The 19,282-nt window shown below is 47.6% G+C and overlaps 1 protein-coding gene across 2 annotated transcripts in view; it reads right to left on the bottom strand.

Annotated features, from left to right (window-relative positions):
- Positions 1 to 19,282, bottom strand: part of ZNRF1 (zinc and ring finger 1) — a 110,634-nt gene that overhangs the window by 11,578 nt on the left and 79,774 nt on the right. For both annotated transcript variants that reach the window (XM_002826642.6, XM_054534142.2), the window contains exon 2: positions 4,186 to 4,281. In XM_002826642.6, the coding sequence (XP_002826688.1) occupies positions 4,186 to 4,281 (96 nt within the window). The remainder of the gene's footprint in view (positions 1 to 4,185; positions 4,282 to 19,282) is intronic.

The following is a 19,282-nucleotide window of genomic DNA, read 5'->3' as shown; positions in this document are numbered from 1 at the left end:
TTTTATATTTTATTTTTTGAGGCAGGGTCAAGCTCTGTTGCCTAGGCTGGAGTGCAGTGGCGTGATCAAGCTCACTGCTGCCTCGATCTCCTGGGCTCAAGTGATCCTCTCACCTCAGCCTCCTGAGAAGCTGGGACTACAGGCGCTTGCCACCATGTCAGACAAATTTTTTGTTTTTAGTAAATGGGGTCTCACTATGTTGCCCAGGCTGGTTTCAAATTCCTGAGCTCAAGCAATCTCGGTTTCCCAAAGTGTTGGGATTACAGACGTGAGCCACCGCACCCGGCCTCCCTTGCCTTTAAAAGACAGCTTGTGTGACATTTAGCATCTCAAGAGCCTTAAAGATGGCGGCAATGGCCTTTGGCAGAGGGGAGGAAGAAGGCATCATGACGTAAGAAGCTGAGCATGGGCTTCTGCTCCCCCAGAACACAGCTGAGGGGAGCTCTCCTTAGTGCTGCTGGCAAATGAACCTGCCACCCCCCAGATTCTCCCTGGGCTGAGGACCCCTAAGCTTTCAGTCAACAGCGGGTCATCTCCACGACTCCACAGGATGACGACGCACTTCCGTTCAGAGCATCACCACGACTCCACAGGATGACGACGCACTTCCGTTCAGAGCATCACCAATCAGACCCCCACCTCCACACTTGTTCTGCTAGCCCAGAGACTCAAGGGTCAAAATTTGAATGCATATTCTTTAGGGCAAGGTCCCTCAGTCTCAGAGTCACAAACAGAGATGTTAGAAAGGGAGAGAAATTAAAAGGCCCATTCGGGTTAATCCATCTTACCCACAAAAACGAACCAACGAACCCCCTCCCTCCTATACAGTATCCTCACCTTCCAGGAAGGCGCTTAGGAGGACAGGGGGTTTAACATTCGGTGCTCTGGGGTCAACCGCCCTTCCCTGCCCCTCCAGCAGGGGATCAGCACATTCTCAAACCTCCCCAGCCAGGTGCCTGTTCTTGGAGCACCAGGCACTGGCTGAACCAGTTAAACTAGTCTCGCCTTTCCTAAGTTGTGTTTTTTCTAAGCTGGCAGGCAGCTACTGGAGGCCTTCCAACCCACCACTCAGGCCAACCCTCATAATAAGAAAAATACTACTTTCTATCTGCCTCATTTAGGAGGTTTCTACTTTTTTCCTTTGGTGGTTAACTAAATTTCATCTTATATAACCATCATAAATTTTCTAAAAATTTCCGCAATTGGTGCCAACAACCACAGAAAGTGTGTGTGTAAATGGGAAGTCTTCAGGGGAGTGACCAGGAGTTCTAGTGAATCTTCATAAGAAAACTCTTCACTCTCTAAGAAAGCCCCACCTCGCCCCCTTTCCAGAAAGATTCCAAGAACTCACACCTCTGACTCTTAAGTCTTTTTTTAAATTAGAAAACGTAACGTGCAGCAGGTGAGGTTGGGATGATGACAAATCATGGGGAATACATCGGAGCTCCTGAGCTTTGGCCCACGGTCTGTGCTCTCTCTGAGCTGGAGCAGGCCCTGGGCGTTCCTGGGGATGCCCACTCCACATACACCCCCGGAAGCAAATGCTCTCCTCTTACCTGGAAGGTTTAGGGTCTTCAGGAAAGACAAAGACTGAACATGAGGAGTCCATACCACATGAACAGGGTCCACAGAGGGCCAGACCATTGTTTCTGAACAAAGCACTTCACCACCTTGAGACAAAGTCCACTGGAAGGACTGGAGACAACTGGCCTCTCTTTGCCTCCAGTGGTAAAGGACTGGCTTTTGCAAAAGAGAGCCTTAGGTGTATGTAAAGCCTCTAGTACACACACACACACACACGTGCACACATACAGAAACACATGCACCCTTGAGGAGGTGGCCTGACCCTCAATTCCAGGACAAGGGAAAAACTAGAACCAGAACCAGAGGAGCAGTGGTCATGCCTCAGGCTGGCTGGCCAACCTCCCCTTCCTCTAAGAGGGGCCCAGCTCCCGGTGTGGTTTCTGTAGTCTTGGGTGAGGCTGCCGGTGGTAGGGTGTAGGGGGGTAAACCAACAGCACCAGGCACTCAAGTGCTGATACAGAGGGGGACAGGGGGACACATGGTGGCGTCCCAGGCAGTTCTCTGGCAGAGGAGCTGGACAGCCTCACCTTCCCTGTTCTCCACAGGGCAGTGGGGGTAACTCTGCATTTGGGGCATGGGGGCCCAAGAGCACTCTGTCCTCCACAGCTGCTCTTGCAAAGTTCTTCCTGAGAGCCAGGTTTTCTCAGGCTGAGCCCCTCTGAGGCTTCTTTGTATTCTTCCTACAACAAACGCAGTGTCTACAGAGAACGCCCTAGCAACCCACAGGACAAATGGAGGACTTCATGAGGTCTCCACACATGTGGGAAAGAAGTGAATAGGGTTTTTGAGGCCATGGCTGGGGAGGACTGTGAGACGCAGGGAAGGCTCCTCTCCCTCCCTGGTCCCAAGTGGAGACGGCGAACAGGGACAAAGCCGAGCCTGAGCGTCCTGACAGCATGCACGCGACAGCATGCACGCGACAGGACTGACGCGAAGCCTGCAGCACACGTGACAACAGACTTAGAGGCTCGGCAGCAGTCAGCCCAGGAGAAAGGAGGCGCTGTCCCCTGGGGAGGAAAGGGGCTTCCCAGGCCACACCTATGCTGGTCCTCCCACCTGAGCATGGGCTACAAATGCACGGAGCTGAGCCACATGGGTAATATGCCCACCTGCATCCAGAGCCTTTTGGCTGAACAAGTCATTAAGAGAGAAGTCTTCAGGAGACCTGAGTGGATGCCATTCATCAGTTACTTCCCAGGAAACGCTCTGAGACCATGATCCCTCCTAAGCTCATGCTCTGTAGGGGAAAGAGCCTTCTGGGAGTGAGGAGGCTGCAGGGCAGAGAACAGTCTCCCCAGGAAACATTCTCGCTGGGCTGGTTGTGTGATCCAGTCCTCAGATGCTCTCAGAAATCCCAGAGCTCTTTTTCCAACCACTACTATGACTTGAATCTGGGAAGGTGGGCCAGTACCAGGGTTGGAGTGCACTCAGATCCACTGCCTGGTCTAGTGGAAGATGCTGTTTTCTGATGAAAATGGTTTGGAGACCAGACTAAACACTAAGCATGGAAAACCGAGGGTCAGCAGTGGCGTGGGCTGAGCAGCACTGAGAAGTCTGTGGGCTCTGGAAAACTGCAAAAAGAAACCTATGGAGGTCTCACATCTTTCATGGCAGCTGTAACTTCCCAAGCACTGACCATGTGCCAGGCTCTGTACCAAAGGGCTTTATGTGCCATCTCTTACCCAGTTCTGACAATCCTATGAACCAAGTATTGCTATCCACATTTTACAGAGCAGAAAACTGAGGCTCCGCTAAGCTGAGCAACTTGTCCAAGATTATAGACAGAGAGTGGTAGAGGGAGATTTGAACTCTCATCACCTGGACTCCAAAGCCTTATGCACAGCATGCTAGGCAGATGTTGACAGTCATTTTGTTCCCTAGAGGCGTCCTGTTAGGTTAGCTTGGGTGTTTTGAAATCCCCTGCCCTCAGGGTCCTACCCTCTGCGGTATTCACTGTTCGGCTCTGAGGCAGCCTCCAAGGTAGGAGGCAACATGGCCGGGGTGGAGCAGCAAGGTGGCCCATCCACATTTTCAATCTCCAGAGTGTCTCTACATCACACATACTCCCCCGTCAAGCTCTCTGGTGTGGACTCATAGGACTAAATCAGCTGTTCGTCCGAGTTCGAACATGACAAGGAGACGACCAGCTTCCCCGCACTCTATGCATGCCACCAGCACACAGCCCCCACCTCCCCAAGGAGGGCGGGTGCTTGCTCTGGGCCCCTCTGCTAAGCCGTGGAGGACACCTGGCTGTCTTGGGACCTTCCACAGTCAAGGGTGAAGGAATGGCTGCATCTCCCAGCCAAAGTCCTCAGAACTGAGTTGCAGAGAGGCAGGGGACTAAACTGAGCAACCCGAGAGCCTTCCCAGGCCTCGGACCTGACCCCTGGGCCTTCCTTCCTTGTCCCAGTCCTCTTCCTCTCTGACCTGAGCAGCAAGGCTCCCTGAACAGTCCACTTCCTCACCACGACTCAGGCGCACCTGCCAGAGGGCAGGGTGAAAATACTGCCCAGAACCACCCTCGACTGGAGGCTCCCCCCAGGACTGGCCGGCTCCCCTGACAGATGCTCTGGAGGCTGGTGAGGCAGGCCAAGCCCTTACCGTTGTAGGAGAGGCGAGGTTTGCTCAAACACATTATAAAGTGCATTTCCATCTCATCAGAAGCCACAGACTTGGAGCAAATGGGGCACTTGAAACCTGAAAGAGAGGAGAATGGGATGAAATGTTTTCTCCAGATCCAGTACATCCACAGTACATGTGGACACTCTCGAATGACAGCCATGTGTGGTCAGGGTCAATGTGGAGGAACAGACCCTAGACCTGTCCTCCTTCAAGGACTCATTTGAGCATTTGCTTTTTTTTTTTTTTGAGATGAAGTCTCACTCTGTCGCCCAGGCTTGAGTGCAGTGGCATGATCTCAGTTCACTGCAACCTCTGCGTCCCGAGTTCAAGCGATTCTCCTGCCTCAGCCTCCCAAGTAGCTGGGATTACAGGTGTCCGCCATGACGCCTGGCTAATTTTTATATTTTTAGTAGAGAGCGTGTTTCACTATGTTGGCCAGGCTAGCCTTGAACTCCTGACATCAGGTGATTCACCCGCCTCGGCCTCCCAAAGTGCTGAGATTACAGGCGTGAGCCACCGCACCCGGTGGCATTTGCCCTTTTTATTGCAGCCTTTGACTGACTGCCAGCTTTCACTAGGGCTCTCCCTGCCTTATGTGCCTCGTTAAGGTTTAACCAAGGTCACTGACACCTGACTTGAGTTTTATCTTCTTTAGACCCTTTCTCAGAGGGGTCTGGTGGACAATGGGGTAGGGAGGCGTCAAACCAAGGCACCTGGAAACAGCCTTTGCATAACAGTTTAACATCCTTCTGCCTCACAGCCTTTCAGCCACTTGGTTGGATCACCCTGGGAGGAATCTCATCCGTCACCCAGCTTCCAGCCTCGGCCGCCCATGCCAGGTAGCACCTCCCTCCCTCACCCACAGCCCCCTCTGCCTCCCTTGTGGCTTAAGGCCACTGTCCTTTGAGATGTGTGTGAGCTGAGGGGTGGCCCTCCAAAGTGCTCCCAGATGCCACACGAGCCTTAGCCAAATGCCGCCAAGAGTAACAGCCGTTTCACGGTACCAGGCCAGTACCGGGTATTGTGATCCTGCCGTCTTATTCCCAAGGCAGTGTGAACTGCTTACACATCCAGAGTTTCAACTGATACAGAATTGTACCCATACTGGAGAATTTTGGTTGGGAATCTTTCAAGTTGAACTCCGTTAAGCAAACCTAATCCCCTGATCCATTTTTCCATACAACACAGATGAATTATTTCTAATTTTTTCCATTCTACTTTCATTGAAATGATTTTCAAATGGATCAATTCTTTTCCATATAAATTCTATCAAAAAGATCTGTTGCCATTGAAATCTTATTTCTCTGCATTAAATTGTACACATCACAGCTTCCCCCTTTTGTGACTGTGATTCCTGCCCGCCCAGCCTGGACTTCCTAATGTGACACATCTGACAACAGCTGACCCTCAAACAACATGGGCTCGAATGGCGGGGCTCCACTTCCATGTGGATTTTCTATCGCCTCTGCCACCCTGAGACAGCAAGACGAACCCCTCCTCCTCCTCAGCCTACTCAATGTGAACACGATGAAGACCTTTATGATGATCCACTTCCACTTAACGAACAGTAAATATATTTTCTCTTCCTTATATATATTTTTAAATGTTATTAAAAAAATTTTTCTTAATATTAGAGATGGGGTCTTGCTATGCTGCCTAGGCTGGTCTTGAACCCCTGGGCTCAAACAGTCTCCTGGCCTCAGCCTCCCAAAGTGCTAGGATTACAGGTGTGAGCCACCACACCTGGCCACTTCCTTATAATTTTCTTAATAACATTTTATTTTCTCTCTCCTTATTGTAATACAGTATATAATACATTTATAACATACAAAATCCATCTTAATCGACTGTTTATGTTATTGGTAAGGCTTCTGGTTAACAGTAGGCTATTAGTAGTTAAGTTGTGGGGGAGTCAAAAGTTATCCACAGGGCTGGGTGTGGTGGTGCATGCCTGTAATTCCAGCACTCTGGGAGGCTGAGGCGGGCAGACTGCTTGAGCTCAGGAGTTTGACACCAGCCTAGGCAATACGGCAAAAGCCTGTCTCTACAAAAATTACAAAAAAAAAATAGCTGGGAGTGGTGGTGTGTGCCTGTAGTCCTAGCTACTTGAGAGGCTGAGGTGGGAGGATCGCTTGAGCCCAGGAGGTCAAAGCTGCAGTGAGCCATGCTTGTGCCACTGCACTCCAGCCTGGGGGACAGAGCAAGACCCTGTCTCAAAAAAAAAAAAAAAAAAAGGTATATGCAGATTTTTGACTGTGTGGGGGTCAGAGTCTCCCACGTAGTTCAAGAGTTCACTATACTGTTGTAAAGACCGGACTCTTGTGTTAGTCAAATTTTCCATATGCAGTTTTAATTGATACTAGTGATAACCATCTGCAATATTTCTTTTCTTTTTTTTTTTTTTTTTGAGATGGAGTCTCACTCTGTTGCCCAGGCTGGAGTGCAGTGGTGGCATGATCTCCGCTCACTGCAACCTCTCCTTCCGGGTTCAAGAGATTCTCTCATCTCAGCCTCCCGAGTAGCTGGGATTACAGGTGAGCGCCACCATGCCTGGCTAATTTTTGTATTTTTAGTAGAGACTAGGTTTCGCCACATTGGCTAGACTGGTCTCAAATGCCTGACCTCAGGTGATCTACCTGCCTGAGCTTCCCAAAGTGCTGGGATTACAGGCATGAGTCACCCAACATTTCTTATGAAACAGATAAAAGGTTGAATGTGGCTGGGTGTGGTGTCTCACGCCTGTATTCCCAGCACTTTAGGAGGCCAAGGTGGGGAAATCACTTGAGCTCAGGAGTTCAAGACTAGCCTGAGCAACACAGTTAAACTCTGCCTCTACAAAAAATTAAAATTAAAATTAAATTTTTATTTAATTGGGTGCCTAACTCTGCATGAAAAGCCATGACTCTGGTGGCCCGGGGTGCTGAGAGACAGGAGGCTAACTGACGCAACCACTTTGCTTAAAGTCCTCTCCAAATCCTCTTTTTTTCCCTTCATTGGCAGTGCTCTGAACTATGGGACCAGGCAGAAAATTCAGGGCCTGGCTAACTACAGACAAAGTGGACACTTGACTCTGTGGCACAGTCGCCATTTCCCCAACCTCTTTCCTCAGAGATTCTTAGCATCTGAGCATCTCAGCTAAAAAGTCTTGGAAACGCTACCAATCCAAGGACTCTGGCGGAGCTTTGGGAAAGGGCTGTATTTCTAACCTCTGGGTGGTTACAAATCCATCATTAACAAAGCTAGAAGACCAGGCCTGGTGTGGTGGCTCACACCTGTAATCCCAGCATTTTGAGAGGCCACAGTGGGAGGATCACTTAAACTCAGGAGTTTGAGACCTGCCCGGGCAACACAGTGAGACCCCGTTCTCCACAAAAAGGACACAACAACAACAACAACAACAACAACAAACCCCAGAAGACTGTAAAGAAAGGAGGGGAATTCCATCCAGTTTTCTTGCACAGCTGGATCTAAACACACCAGGCTGATTATTTTCTAACTCAGTTTAGAAATGTGCAGATCCAGGGTCACAGCTCGATGGGGAGGTGAGGAGTGAACCTGCGTCTCATAGATGGAAGATGCTTTTCCGATCCAGCCTAAGTCCCTCTGCACTCACATGGGGTTTTTTTCAACCCCAAAGACCAAGGTTTTGCAACCCTTTAAATAACTAAAAGACACCTGCAGTTTAACTTGGCACCTGCGTGCAGGCTGAGGCTGTGGAAGGAGAGGAGGGATGTGGTCTAGGACAGGCCTTCTGCCTCCAGGCCCTGACACTCTCACTGCCTAGCGTTAAAGTGACCTGTGACTAAGAACAAAACTACACCTTGCAGGTACTTACATTTCTGACAACTCAGAACAGATTCAAGGTTATCCCTATAATAGCATCATTTACTCCCCTGTATTCCAGCCTGATTCCTTGAGTGCAGGAGGGGGGCTGAGTTACAGCTAAGGTACTAGGAAGTAGGCCACCCAACAAGAAGGTCTACAAGGGAATGTCACCAGACATTCATGTCCTAGAAAAAAAAGGCTGAGACTCACGTTTAGAGCAATCCCCTCACTGTCCAGATGAGGGAATGGGCCCTGGTGAAGGCCTCTGAGTAGCACACTGTCACACAACTGAGGAGGTGGAGCTGAGACTAGCCTCAGGGTTCTCTGCTTCAAATCTAAAGTCCTTTCCATCAGGGTAGGGAGAGTTGGCCATAAGGTTTTAAGAACGAGGTAGGTTGGGAAATATTACCTCTGGAGAGGAAGCACCACTGGTGTAGGAAGAGGCCTACACTTTAACTAAAGCAGGGTTAGTAACACCAGCATCTACTACCTCTGGTGTTTCTGTTTTATTTTGGCATAGCTCAAGAAGTAACTCTGGGCTGGGCACGGTGGCTCACACCTGTAATACCAGCATTGTGGGAGGCCATGGTGGGAGGATCACTTTAGCCCAGGAGTTTGAGATCAGCCTGGACAACATAGGGAAACCCCGTCTCTATTAAAAAAAATTTTTTTTTAATTAGCTGGGCGTGTTGGTGCATGCCTCTAGTCCCAGCTACTTGGGAGGCTGAGGCAGGAGGATCGCTTGAGCCCAGGAGGTTGAGCCTGCAATGAGCCATGATCATGCCACTACACTCCAGTCTGGCCAACAGAGTGAGACCCTGTTTAAACAAAAAACAAAAATGAGTAAGTTGGTGTCTATTATGTGAGTGGGAAATCACATGATGACCTGGCTTTTCCATCCTCGAGACCATGGCAAGGGCACACTGGCCACAGGCTATGCAGAGTCCACTAGGGGGTGGCCAGCAGCCCCCATCTCTGCCGGGTGCCATCACCGTTTCCTTTGAACCTCTCGAGCACTGTGCACTGCGACTGGCACTTTCCATACTGCCAACTGGAAACCAACAGACTCTCTTTAACCTCTGCAGCACCTACTCTTGCATATGATAATAAATAATAGTTTGCGTTTATTGAGTCATTACTATGGACAGCCATGGTGCTTTACGTGTCTTTTCATATAAGGTAGGTAGGTACTATCTATCATTAACGCCATGTTACAGATGAGGACATCAAGGCTCAGAAGATTACATAACTTGATCAAGATTCACATGGCCAGAAAGAGCCAGAGCTGGCCCACAACACTGAGGAAGTCTGCACTCTTGCTCATGTGCTGTGCTACTGACTAGCACAGAAGAGTTACATGGCAGAAAGAACAGAAATACTACCAGCTATTACCAAATACTCATTTATGAACCTTCTACACTGTCCCAGCAATTTCTCCTTAAGTGCCCCATAGTCCTGGCTAACTCGTAGCCTGAAACAATGGACACTTTTTTTTCCTAGGAACTCTGTTATAACAATCTGGAGTTCTGCTTTCCATTTGGCACTGAGCCTACAGCACTGGTTGTAAGATGCTGAATCTGCAGATTACCTTTTAAATGGAAAATAAAGGGTGAAAGGTAAGAAGGACAGAAAAACACAGACAGCTAGAAAAGACTAATATCCCCAGCTTCTTTCCTGAAAGTTCATCCGATGATCAAGATGGATTCTCCCACTCTATTGCCCAAATCTTTTCCCATAAGCGTCCACTACAGCCCTACAGAATGATAAATCCTGTGATATTTATGAGCTAGCTACCTGAAGGTTAAAATATCCAGGAAGTTTTGATTCCATTTTGGAAAAAAGCTCGCACCAAATTAAAATCAGCCCTCCAAAACAAAAGTAAACCAAAGGTCTGCAAACTCATCCAGCCCACATGATTTTGTCAAATTTCCTCGGAGAACTTCATCAGCACTCAGAGCAGGTAAGAGATGCTTTTTTTATTTTCCTTCAGGAGAAATCTACAGGACACTCCCTAAGCCTCTGAGACCAGGCTCTGAGTGTCACACCCTGGAGGCCAGGGGAGCAGCCAGCCAGTGCTCCAGCGGCTCCCTGCACATGGGCTGTGTCTGCCACAAGTTTGCAACTGTCAGTGAAGGGAGATGTCAGTTTGCTCGGGCTTGCTGGCCAAGCCTGATAATGGTTCACCGTAGGCCATCATCTCCTCCCACCAGACAGAGGCAGAGACAGGAACGTACCCCTGGTTCCTTGTCCTTTTCTGCCAGTATCTTCAGATGAGGAAGGAATGAATGACAGAGCATTGTGGGGAATGTGTCCTTAATCACCCAGTTCTGCTCTGGGTAGGTTCTGCCAAGCAAATGCGCCTACAGGATCCCTCCACTTCCAATCAAGAGAAGCCAAGAGAGTCCTTCTAATGGAGACCTGGTTTCCTTTCTTTCTCTTGTCATCAGATCAGCTCACTGTTTACACAGCCAGAAGAGCTGAGCAGAGAGTTGGATCAGCCAGAGTCCAGCTGCTTCCTGTCTTTCAACAAGTGCTTTAAGTGGGAAATCCTTTGCCATCTGGTTGGCTGTACCAGAGATCAGAGCTCTTGAGAGAAGGCAAGTCTGCACTTACCATCTATGACCTCTTACTGTCAGGTCAAAGGGAGACTCACAATGTCAGGGTAAGCCCACTGTTAGGGGAACCAACAGTGATCCCAGGAATGCTGATGTGATCATGTGCATCAAGCATGTTCCTGGACCAGGGTAACTGGGCATCCCTTCACCCAGGCCCTTCCATTTGACAGAGCAGCCGAGGAAGGATGGGGGCAACTGGTTCAAGCTACAAGAACTCTCCCAATCCACTACAACATTTATCATGCAATATCAACTCGAGTTTTTATGCTCTGGAGACCAATACACTTCTCATTTTCCAAAGCTGCAACCTTTTCCTTTAAGACCTGATTTCTCAGGACAGGACCATGTGCTGGCGGCGTGTTGCTCCAGTTTCCCTCCCCAGCCCTCCCTTCTCCCCCCTCCCCATGCTGATGCGCTATTTTAAAGGCTGCCCCAGTTCTGCCTGTCTCTGGGATCACCTAAAGGTAGAAGAATCAAAGGAAGCAACCAGGGTAAAGAAAGCCACGCCACGCAGATGGGAGGTCCTGGAGCAGAGGGGTAGATGAGGGTGCCTCTTGGCCGAGGAGCTCAGAGAGCGCCTGCCCCTTGACTTTGCCCTTAGCATTTAGTTCTTAGTTTCCAGCCTCGATCTTTCTGTCACATCCTCATGGTGCTTAGTGTCAATAAAATGGGACTTCAATAAACTAATTTTCATAAATGGGATTTATTACGAATAAAAGATCAAGGGGTAACACTGATGATTTTCTTTTACATTTCTAAGCTGTAGGTATCACATTCTTCACCCTCAAAGACACAGACTCCCTCTCTGTCAATACAGAAATAAGTGAAAACATTGGCACAATTTATCAGTTGCTGAGGTGTGAGTCAGTCTCTCCTACAGAACATTCTCGACTGGGAAAGGCCCAGGAATTCTGGCTTTTGCCTCTTCCAAAACCTCTGTTCTGGACTCAACCTCTGCAGTTCTGTTCGGGGCCTGGAGGCTCACCTGTTTCCTCAGAAATTTCTCATAAGCAGATATCAGAAGACAGCCATACTGACAAAGTTTAATATATCTGTGTGTGTGTTAACATATCTGTTGTGATGGGTCAATCTGACTGGGCCATGGGGTGCCCAGATTATTTGGCTCAACATTATTTTTGGTGTGTCTGTGAGGGTGGTTCCAGATGAGATCAGCATTTGAAACCATAGACTGAGTGACGCGGACTGCCCTCCCCAAGGTGAGCAGGCCTCATCCAATCCACTGAGGACCTGAATAGAATCAAAAGGCAAAGAGGAGAAATTTCACTCTCTCTCTGCCTAACTGCTTGAGCTGGGACACTGGTCTTTTCTTGCCCTTGAACTAGGACTTACACCATAAGCTCTCCTGGTTCTCAGGCCTTCAAACTCGAACTGGAACTACATACTCCATGAGTTTTCCCAGGTCTCCAGCTTGCAGATGGCAGATCATGGGATTTCTCAGCTTCCATAATCATGTGAGCCAATTTCTTATAATAAATCTCTACACACACACACACACACACACACACACTCTCTCTCTCTCTCACTCACTCACTCGCTCTGTCGGATCTGTTTCTCTAGAAAACACTGACCAATAAATCTGTCTATTAAAACACCAAACAAAAACTTTAAAGGACTAGCAACACCAGATGTTGGTAATGTTGGTGAAGATGTGTAGCAACCGGAACTCTCACGTGTGTTTGAGGGAATATAAAATGACACAACCACTTTGGGGAAAGGTCTGGTAGTTTCTTATAAAACAAACATACACCTAGCCTATGACCCAAGCAATTTCTCATCTGTGTATTTACCCAAAAGAAATGTCAACATATGCCTACAAATAGTCATTTACAAGAATGTTCATCACCGCTTTATTCCTACCTAACAAGCAAAAACTGGAAACAATCCAAATGTTGGTCAACAGAATGGATATAGAAACTGTGGTACATCCATGGAATAAAATGAAACACTACTCAGCTATAAAAAGCAATGAATTACTGATACATGCAACAACATGGATGAATTAAAACATGCCAAGTGAAGGACACAAAAGTGCACACATGATTCTAATTATATGAAGTTCTAGAAAAGGCAAAATTAATCTACTGTGGAAGAAATCAGAACAGTGGTTGTCTCTAGGGGTTAGGGTGGGGGCAGAGATTCACTGAAAAGGTAATGAGAGAACTTTCTGGGATGACAAAAATGTTCTATATCATGAGGAGGGTTTGGGTTACACACGTGTATGTGTTTGTCAAAATCCACCAAATATACACTTAAGATTTGAGGTTTCATTGTTTGCAAATTTTACCTCAACCAGAAAAAAAACCTGTAAACAAATATGGAACTGTAGTTAACTAACTGTAGTTAATGATCTGTATCAGGGAAGTACACTGATGTCTGCATTAAAATGAAATGAACAAAAACAAGGATGCATAAGTTAAACTTCTTCCAACTTTTCCAAACGTTTGAAATTTTAATAAACATTGAACAAAGTGTCAAGCAGTGAGCTGTGTTGTGAAGAAAAAGCCAAGTAGAGTGGGTGGGTGTGCTAATTTGGATACAGCGGTCAGGGACAGCCTCTGAGGAGGTGACAGGTGAGCAGAGCCCTTGATCTATTAGAAGAACAGTGAGGGCAGAGCATCTAGGCACTGTGAGGACAAGGGCAGCGGGTGACAGCTGGGGGTACACTCTCAATCCTTGTATATGCTCAAATACCTTTCTTTCATTCTAACAGCTGAATGGATAGCTTGCCTGGGTACAGGATGCTTGAGTTGCATTCCTTTTATCCCCGTGGTCTGTAGATGAAATTCCACCATCTTCTAGCTTCTCGGTGTTGCAAATAGGAAATCTGGTGCCAGTGTGACTCTTTTTCCTTAATAATTTGTTCCTTTGGCTTCTGAAAGCTTGAAGATTTTTCTCTTCATCCTAAGAGTTCAGAAACGTTACCAGGACATGCTTAGAGTGTCTTCTCTTATCAGTTTTACCTTTCAATATGCAGTCTCAAGTCTTCCTTCTTTAGGGAAATTTTCTTCTATATGTTTCATTACTTCCCCTGGTGTCATCAATGCTGTTCACCAAATATTTCTAGCCTTCCTCCTTCCATCCATATATAATGACTGCATGTGCCTGCTCCCTTCGAAGTTAAGGGTGGGTTTGTGATTTGCTTTGGCCAAGGAAATGTTAGCGGAAGAATGTGCACACACCCAAGTGGACTTTAAGGGCCAGGACATGACCCGCCATTCTACTGACTGCTGCAGTGACCAGGGAGCAGGCGTTGCGACAAAGCCTCTGCTGGCTTAGGTCCCTGAGTAACAATGGTGAGCAGAGTCCCCCCTCTTGACCTGCATTGTATTCAGCAGCATGGGGAAGAAATCAATGTGCCGAGCTGAGCCAGCGAGCTTCTGGGACCGTGTATTATGACAGTATAAGCTAGTCCTGGCCACTCCTGCCTCAGGCACCCTTTCTCTTTCTAGTACTCCTGCTGCTTGTATGTCAAATCTCTTGGTTCTACCTTCCAGGTCCTTATCTCTTTCTCCATAACTTCTCTGTGCATTTTCTCTGGAGTGCAGCCTATCTAACTCTGCCTAGGCCTCGACTGCCTCCCCCATGCTTGGCTCAAGGAGGTAAATGGTTGGCACTGGCAGTCAAGGAGTTAGGATATTTATATTCTGCTCTTTACAAATATAGGCTTCCTTGTATCAACTGCAATCTAGGTACTTGTCATTTTCAATGTTTGTATTCCATATGATAATCTAATAATACTGTGCCTAGCCACTTTCTTCTGTTGGGTATTAGGATTCTCAATTTTTACCAACTATAAAGATCCTCTTAGTAGTGATCTTCATTTTCTACTCTAAGCATGGTAGATTCCACTCCAACATATTTCTGAGGTTTCTGAATTCCACACTGACTGGTATGGAAGAAAGAGAATCAGACTAGGCATCAGAAGAAAACAGGCTTTCCCAATCACTAGCCAGATGGCCTTGTACGAACTACTTAGTAATATTCAAGTAGTGCCCTTCCTATTCCAGAATTGTTTTAAAGTCCAACCAAGGATGGATGTGTGAATGCTCTGTGCAGAGTAAACCATTTTATCGCTGCATCCAGTACTGCTCAGATATACTGAAGCTTGCTGGTAAATCTGTCCATTCGAGGAAATTCACAAATTCTTCAGGCAAAAAAAGTGAAAAATGAGCTGAACTTACATAATGTATTTTGTGACTCCAAGATGCCATCAATTGTAAGAGGCACCATTATAAACCTCAAGAAAGGGAAGAAAAGCTGCCAACAATTTTTTTCAATATGGTATTCCACAGATATTTATAATTTTAAGATGTGATTATACAGCACATCTCGATTTTAAAGTTGTTACATTGTGAAGTGTCTGTGCCTTAGAATCAATGACCATATGAAAAATACATATATGAATATCTGAAAAATCATACAGACTGAATTCCAATAATAGACCCAATAAATTTATTCCTGGCCGGGTGCAGTGGCTCATGCCTCTAATCCCAGCACTTTAGGAGGCCAAGGCGGGTAGATCACTTGAGCTCAGGTATTCAAGACCAGCGTGGGCAACATGGTGAAACCCTGTCTCTACCAAAAATATAAAAATTAGCCAGGCATGGTTGCATGTGCCTGTGGTCCCAGCTACTTGGGAGGCTGAGGCAGGAGGATGGCTGGAGCCCAGTAAGTTGAGGCAGCAGTCAGCCTTGATTGGGCCATTGCACTCCAACCTGGGTGACAGAGCAAGACCCTGTCTACTTACTGCAAACCAGAAGAGCCTGAGTGAAGACATCTATCTACAGCTAGGAACAAAAGGAAGGACTGCACGCTGTGTGCATGGAGGTGAGCGTGAGGACATCAAACCCACCCTGCTGTACAGTAAGTCCAGCCTGCAGCCTGCCAGGTGGAGCCTCAGCAACAGTATTCCAGCTACATGAAGAATGGGGAAAGCATCTGCCAGGAACAGGAGCTATGGCCATTCATTGGTCCTCTTCCCTTTGACCCTCTAGACCATTTCTTCCAAAGAGAGGCCCTCAAAGGGCTGCTTAGGAGGGAAATGACAGGGAAACAGGGACAGGGACATGATGGTCCAATGACCTGAGTCCGAGCAGATACAAGAAGCTGAAAACTGACCGGGTGCAGTGGCTCACACTTGTAATTCCAACACTTTGGGAGGTTGAGGCAGGAGGATTGCTTTAAGTCAGGAGTTCAAGACTGCCAGCCTGGGCAACATAGTGAGACCCCCATCTCTACCAAAAAAAAAAAAAAAAAAAGCAGCAGCAGCAGTAGCAGAAAACATTAGCATGAGTGTGAAATGTGAATCAAGTCCTCAACTACTGTCTAAGAAAGATGAATATTGTTTTATAACTCCTTGTCACCTGGCTACCACGCCTGGGTAAGTTTAGGGGCATTCAATTATGACTCAGAAAGTGTGGATGTAAAGTCTCCAGGGAAACACTTGGATTGTATTTTGGAGATGTCTTATTTAAAGGATGGACCATCTGTTGAAAAAGGAGATCCTCTTCCTCTTGGTGCAGTAGCCCAAGAATTTCTTCTAGTTCTTAGACATTAGGGATTACCTACAAGCTAGGCAGTAGGATAGACAGGTCTGGCCAGGAAATGCCCAGTCATTCGACTGAACATCACGCTCTCCTTGCTGCTCCACCTGTTCTCCTTGCTGCTCCTTGCTGCTCCACCTGTTTCCACCGCCGACACACTGCACACCTACATCCCTTGGACCCAAAACCCACTGCTGCTGCTGGTGTGGACTTCCAGCGTTTGGGCAATGCCAGAGAACACTCGTAAGAGTGGCTTGAATTCCCCTGCCTGTTCCTCATAAAATCAGCAACAACTGGAGCCAAGGACCACCTTCCCTCAAGAAACAAAAACAAAGGCAACAATAAAAACTGCTTTCTAGGTAAAAAAAGGCAGTTACCACTCCCAAGGGATTTGTGGGCTGTCTATACAGCAGAAGAAAGTGTCACTTCCTCCACCTTCAGGAGGAACACTGTCCAAGTAGGACCAGCCATGCAGGTCAGGCTTCACTCTTGGCAGGTGCCCTCAGAAGATCTTCCTAGAAAAACAGGACTGGCCTTGGAACTGCCTGTTTGCAGCTTCTTCCCTGGATATAGACTGTTTTCCAAGTCCTGGAGTCCTTATTTTTATATATTTATTTGAGACAGAGTCTCGCTGTGTCTCCCAGGCTGCAGTGCAGTGGCAAGATCTCGGCTCACTGCAAGCTCCGCCTCCCAGGTTCACGCCATTCTCCTGTCTCAGCCTCCCGAGTAGCTGGAACTACAGGCGCGCACCACCATGCCCGGCTAATTTTTGTATTTTTAATAGAGCCAGGAGTTTCACCATATTGGCCAGGCTGGTCTCGAACTCCTGACCTGGTGATCCGCCCACCTCGGCCTCCCAAAGTGCTGGGATTGCAGGCGTGAGCCACTGCACCCGGCCCTCATTTTTATTTTTTAAGAGACAGGGTCTCCCTCTGTTGCCCAGGCTGGAGTGCAGTGCTGGGATCTTGGCTCATTGCAATCTCCACCTCCCAGGCTCAAGCAATCCTCCTACCTCAGCCCCTCAAGTAGCTGGGACTACAGGCCAGTGCGCCACCATGCCCAGCTGGAGTCTTTACTGATGTAATTAGAAATACCAACCTCCAACTAACTTCCCTTTTTTATGGAGTGTGTATGGGGTTGGGGGAGGTGTTTGGAGGGGAAAAGGGGAAAAAGAGTTAGGGAAGGGAAAAGGATAATGAAGGAAACTTTCACAGAGAATCTATACAGGACCAATAGTTGATTTCTGGGCTCCTAAAGGCATTGTCTACCCTACTGTCCACCCTACTGGCTGACAGGAATTTTTCACCAACAAGAAAGAAAATGCCTGAACACACTATTAGATCATGTTCAGCATAGCATCTGACTCACCAGCGAACAAACAAGACACTCACATCTAAGTGACTGCTCATATGGAATAAAACCATTTGCCTTGCACTGTGTAACTTACATCAGTTGATGCCAACAGCCCAGCCTTTCTGTCACTGGAGGTCTGTGAGAAGGCTCCTTCCACGGCTCCCAGCATAATCCTGGGATGCAGAATGTGTGCTGCTGTATTCATTTCATTAAAACCATCAGTTCGGCCAGGCACGGTGGCTCATGCCTATAATCCCAGCACTTTGGGAGGCCAAGGTGGGCAGATCACCTGAGGTCAGGAGTTTGAGACCAGCTTTGCCAACATAGTGAAACCCCATCTCTACTAAATATACAAAAATTAGCCAGGCATCGTGGCGGGCGCCTATAATCCCAGCTACTTGGGAGGCTGAAGCAGGAGAATCGCTTGAACCCGGGAGGTGGAGGTTGCAGCGAGCCAATATCGCGCCACTGCACTCCAGCCTGAGTGGCAGAGTGAGACTCCGTCTCAAAAAACACAAAAACAAAAAACAAAGAACCAAAACACACCATCAACTCAGGCTTGGGCCCTGGCACGCAGCAATACTACAGGCTGCCTTCCTGCCTTGGACCCAGCCCTGGCCCCCTGTCATCAGGGCATCCTCTGTTCAGCTGCACCTCCAACACAGGTAGATGGAGGCTGGAACCCAGAGGGCATAGTCCAGTAGGCCACAACTGTGTTTTGAAATGGCATCTAAGAGGAAGAAGCCAAAAGAGTAGAATGGAGTTGTTCTGAAAGGTCAACAGCAATGCAGTGATCAATCCTATCCAAGGGAAGGATAAGGGTGAGAGAAGGCCTTCATACTTCAGTCCTTGCTTTTCTCTCACCCAGGGCTATGGTGACCACAGAGAAAGACATGCAAAGGCTATAGACAGCCGAGGGCCTGACCGATGGGTCAGAAGGAGGTTTCTTGTTTTTGTTTTTGTTTTTGAGATGGACTCTTGCTCTGTTGCCAGGCTGGAGTGCAGTAACATGATCTCGGCTCCCCGCAACCTCTGCTTCCCTGGTTCAAGCGATTCTCTTGCCTCAGCCTCCCGAGTAGCTGGGACTATAGGTGTGTGCCACCATGCCCAGCTAATTTTTGTATTTTTAGTAGAGACGGGGTTTCACCATGTTGGCCAGGATGGTCTTGATCTTTTGACCTTGTGATCCTCCCGCCTCAGCCCACCAAAGAGTAGGGATTACAGGCGTGAGCCACCGCGCCCGGCCCCCAAAAGGAGTTTTCTAGAGACTCTCCAGAGAGAAAGCACGAACGAGAAGGACCATGAATTCTAAGCTCCCTAAAATAGTGAATGACTCCTTCTCAAGGCATGTAAAGTATGCTACCATATTGCTTTTCTTTGCCTCTGGTTCAGGTTACTTGAACCTGGTAGATAAGAATGGGAGAAGGAGAAGGTTGGGAGTAAGGCGTGGAGGAGGCTCCAACACGGTGGCAGGAACATGGACATACCTTGTAAATCTTGATTCATAGTAACAGTTCCAAAGTTAAGAAAGTCAAGGATCTCCTAAGGATAACAAGAAATCTGGCTAGCAAGCAAAAGATGTGTGATATGATGTAACATTAAAACCAAGTATATGTCAGTGGACAGAAATGTTAAGCCAGGAAGCAATCTCTGTATTGGTCCTCACAAACAAATGTTTATGAAAGAAAAGGACCACATAAATGGGCAACTCCTTCTTCA

This window comes from Pongo abelii, chromosome 18 (assembly GCF_028885655.2).
Source record: "Pongo abelii isolate AG06213 chromosome 18, NHGRI_mPonAbe1-v2.0_pri, whole genome shotgun sequence".
Classification (NCBI taxonomy): Eukaryota; Metazoa; Chordata; class Mammalia; order Primates; family Hominidae; genus Pongo; species Pongo abelii.
Note: the sequence above shows the minus strand (reverse complement) of the source record. Positions and strands in the feature narration are given on the sequence as shown.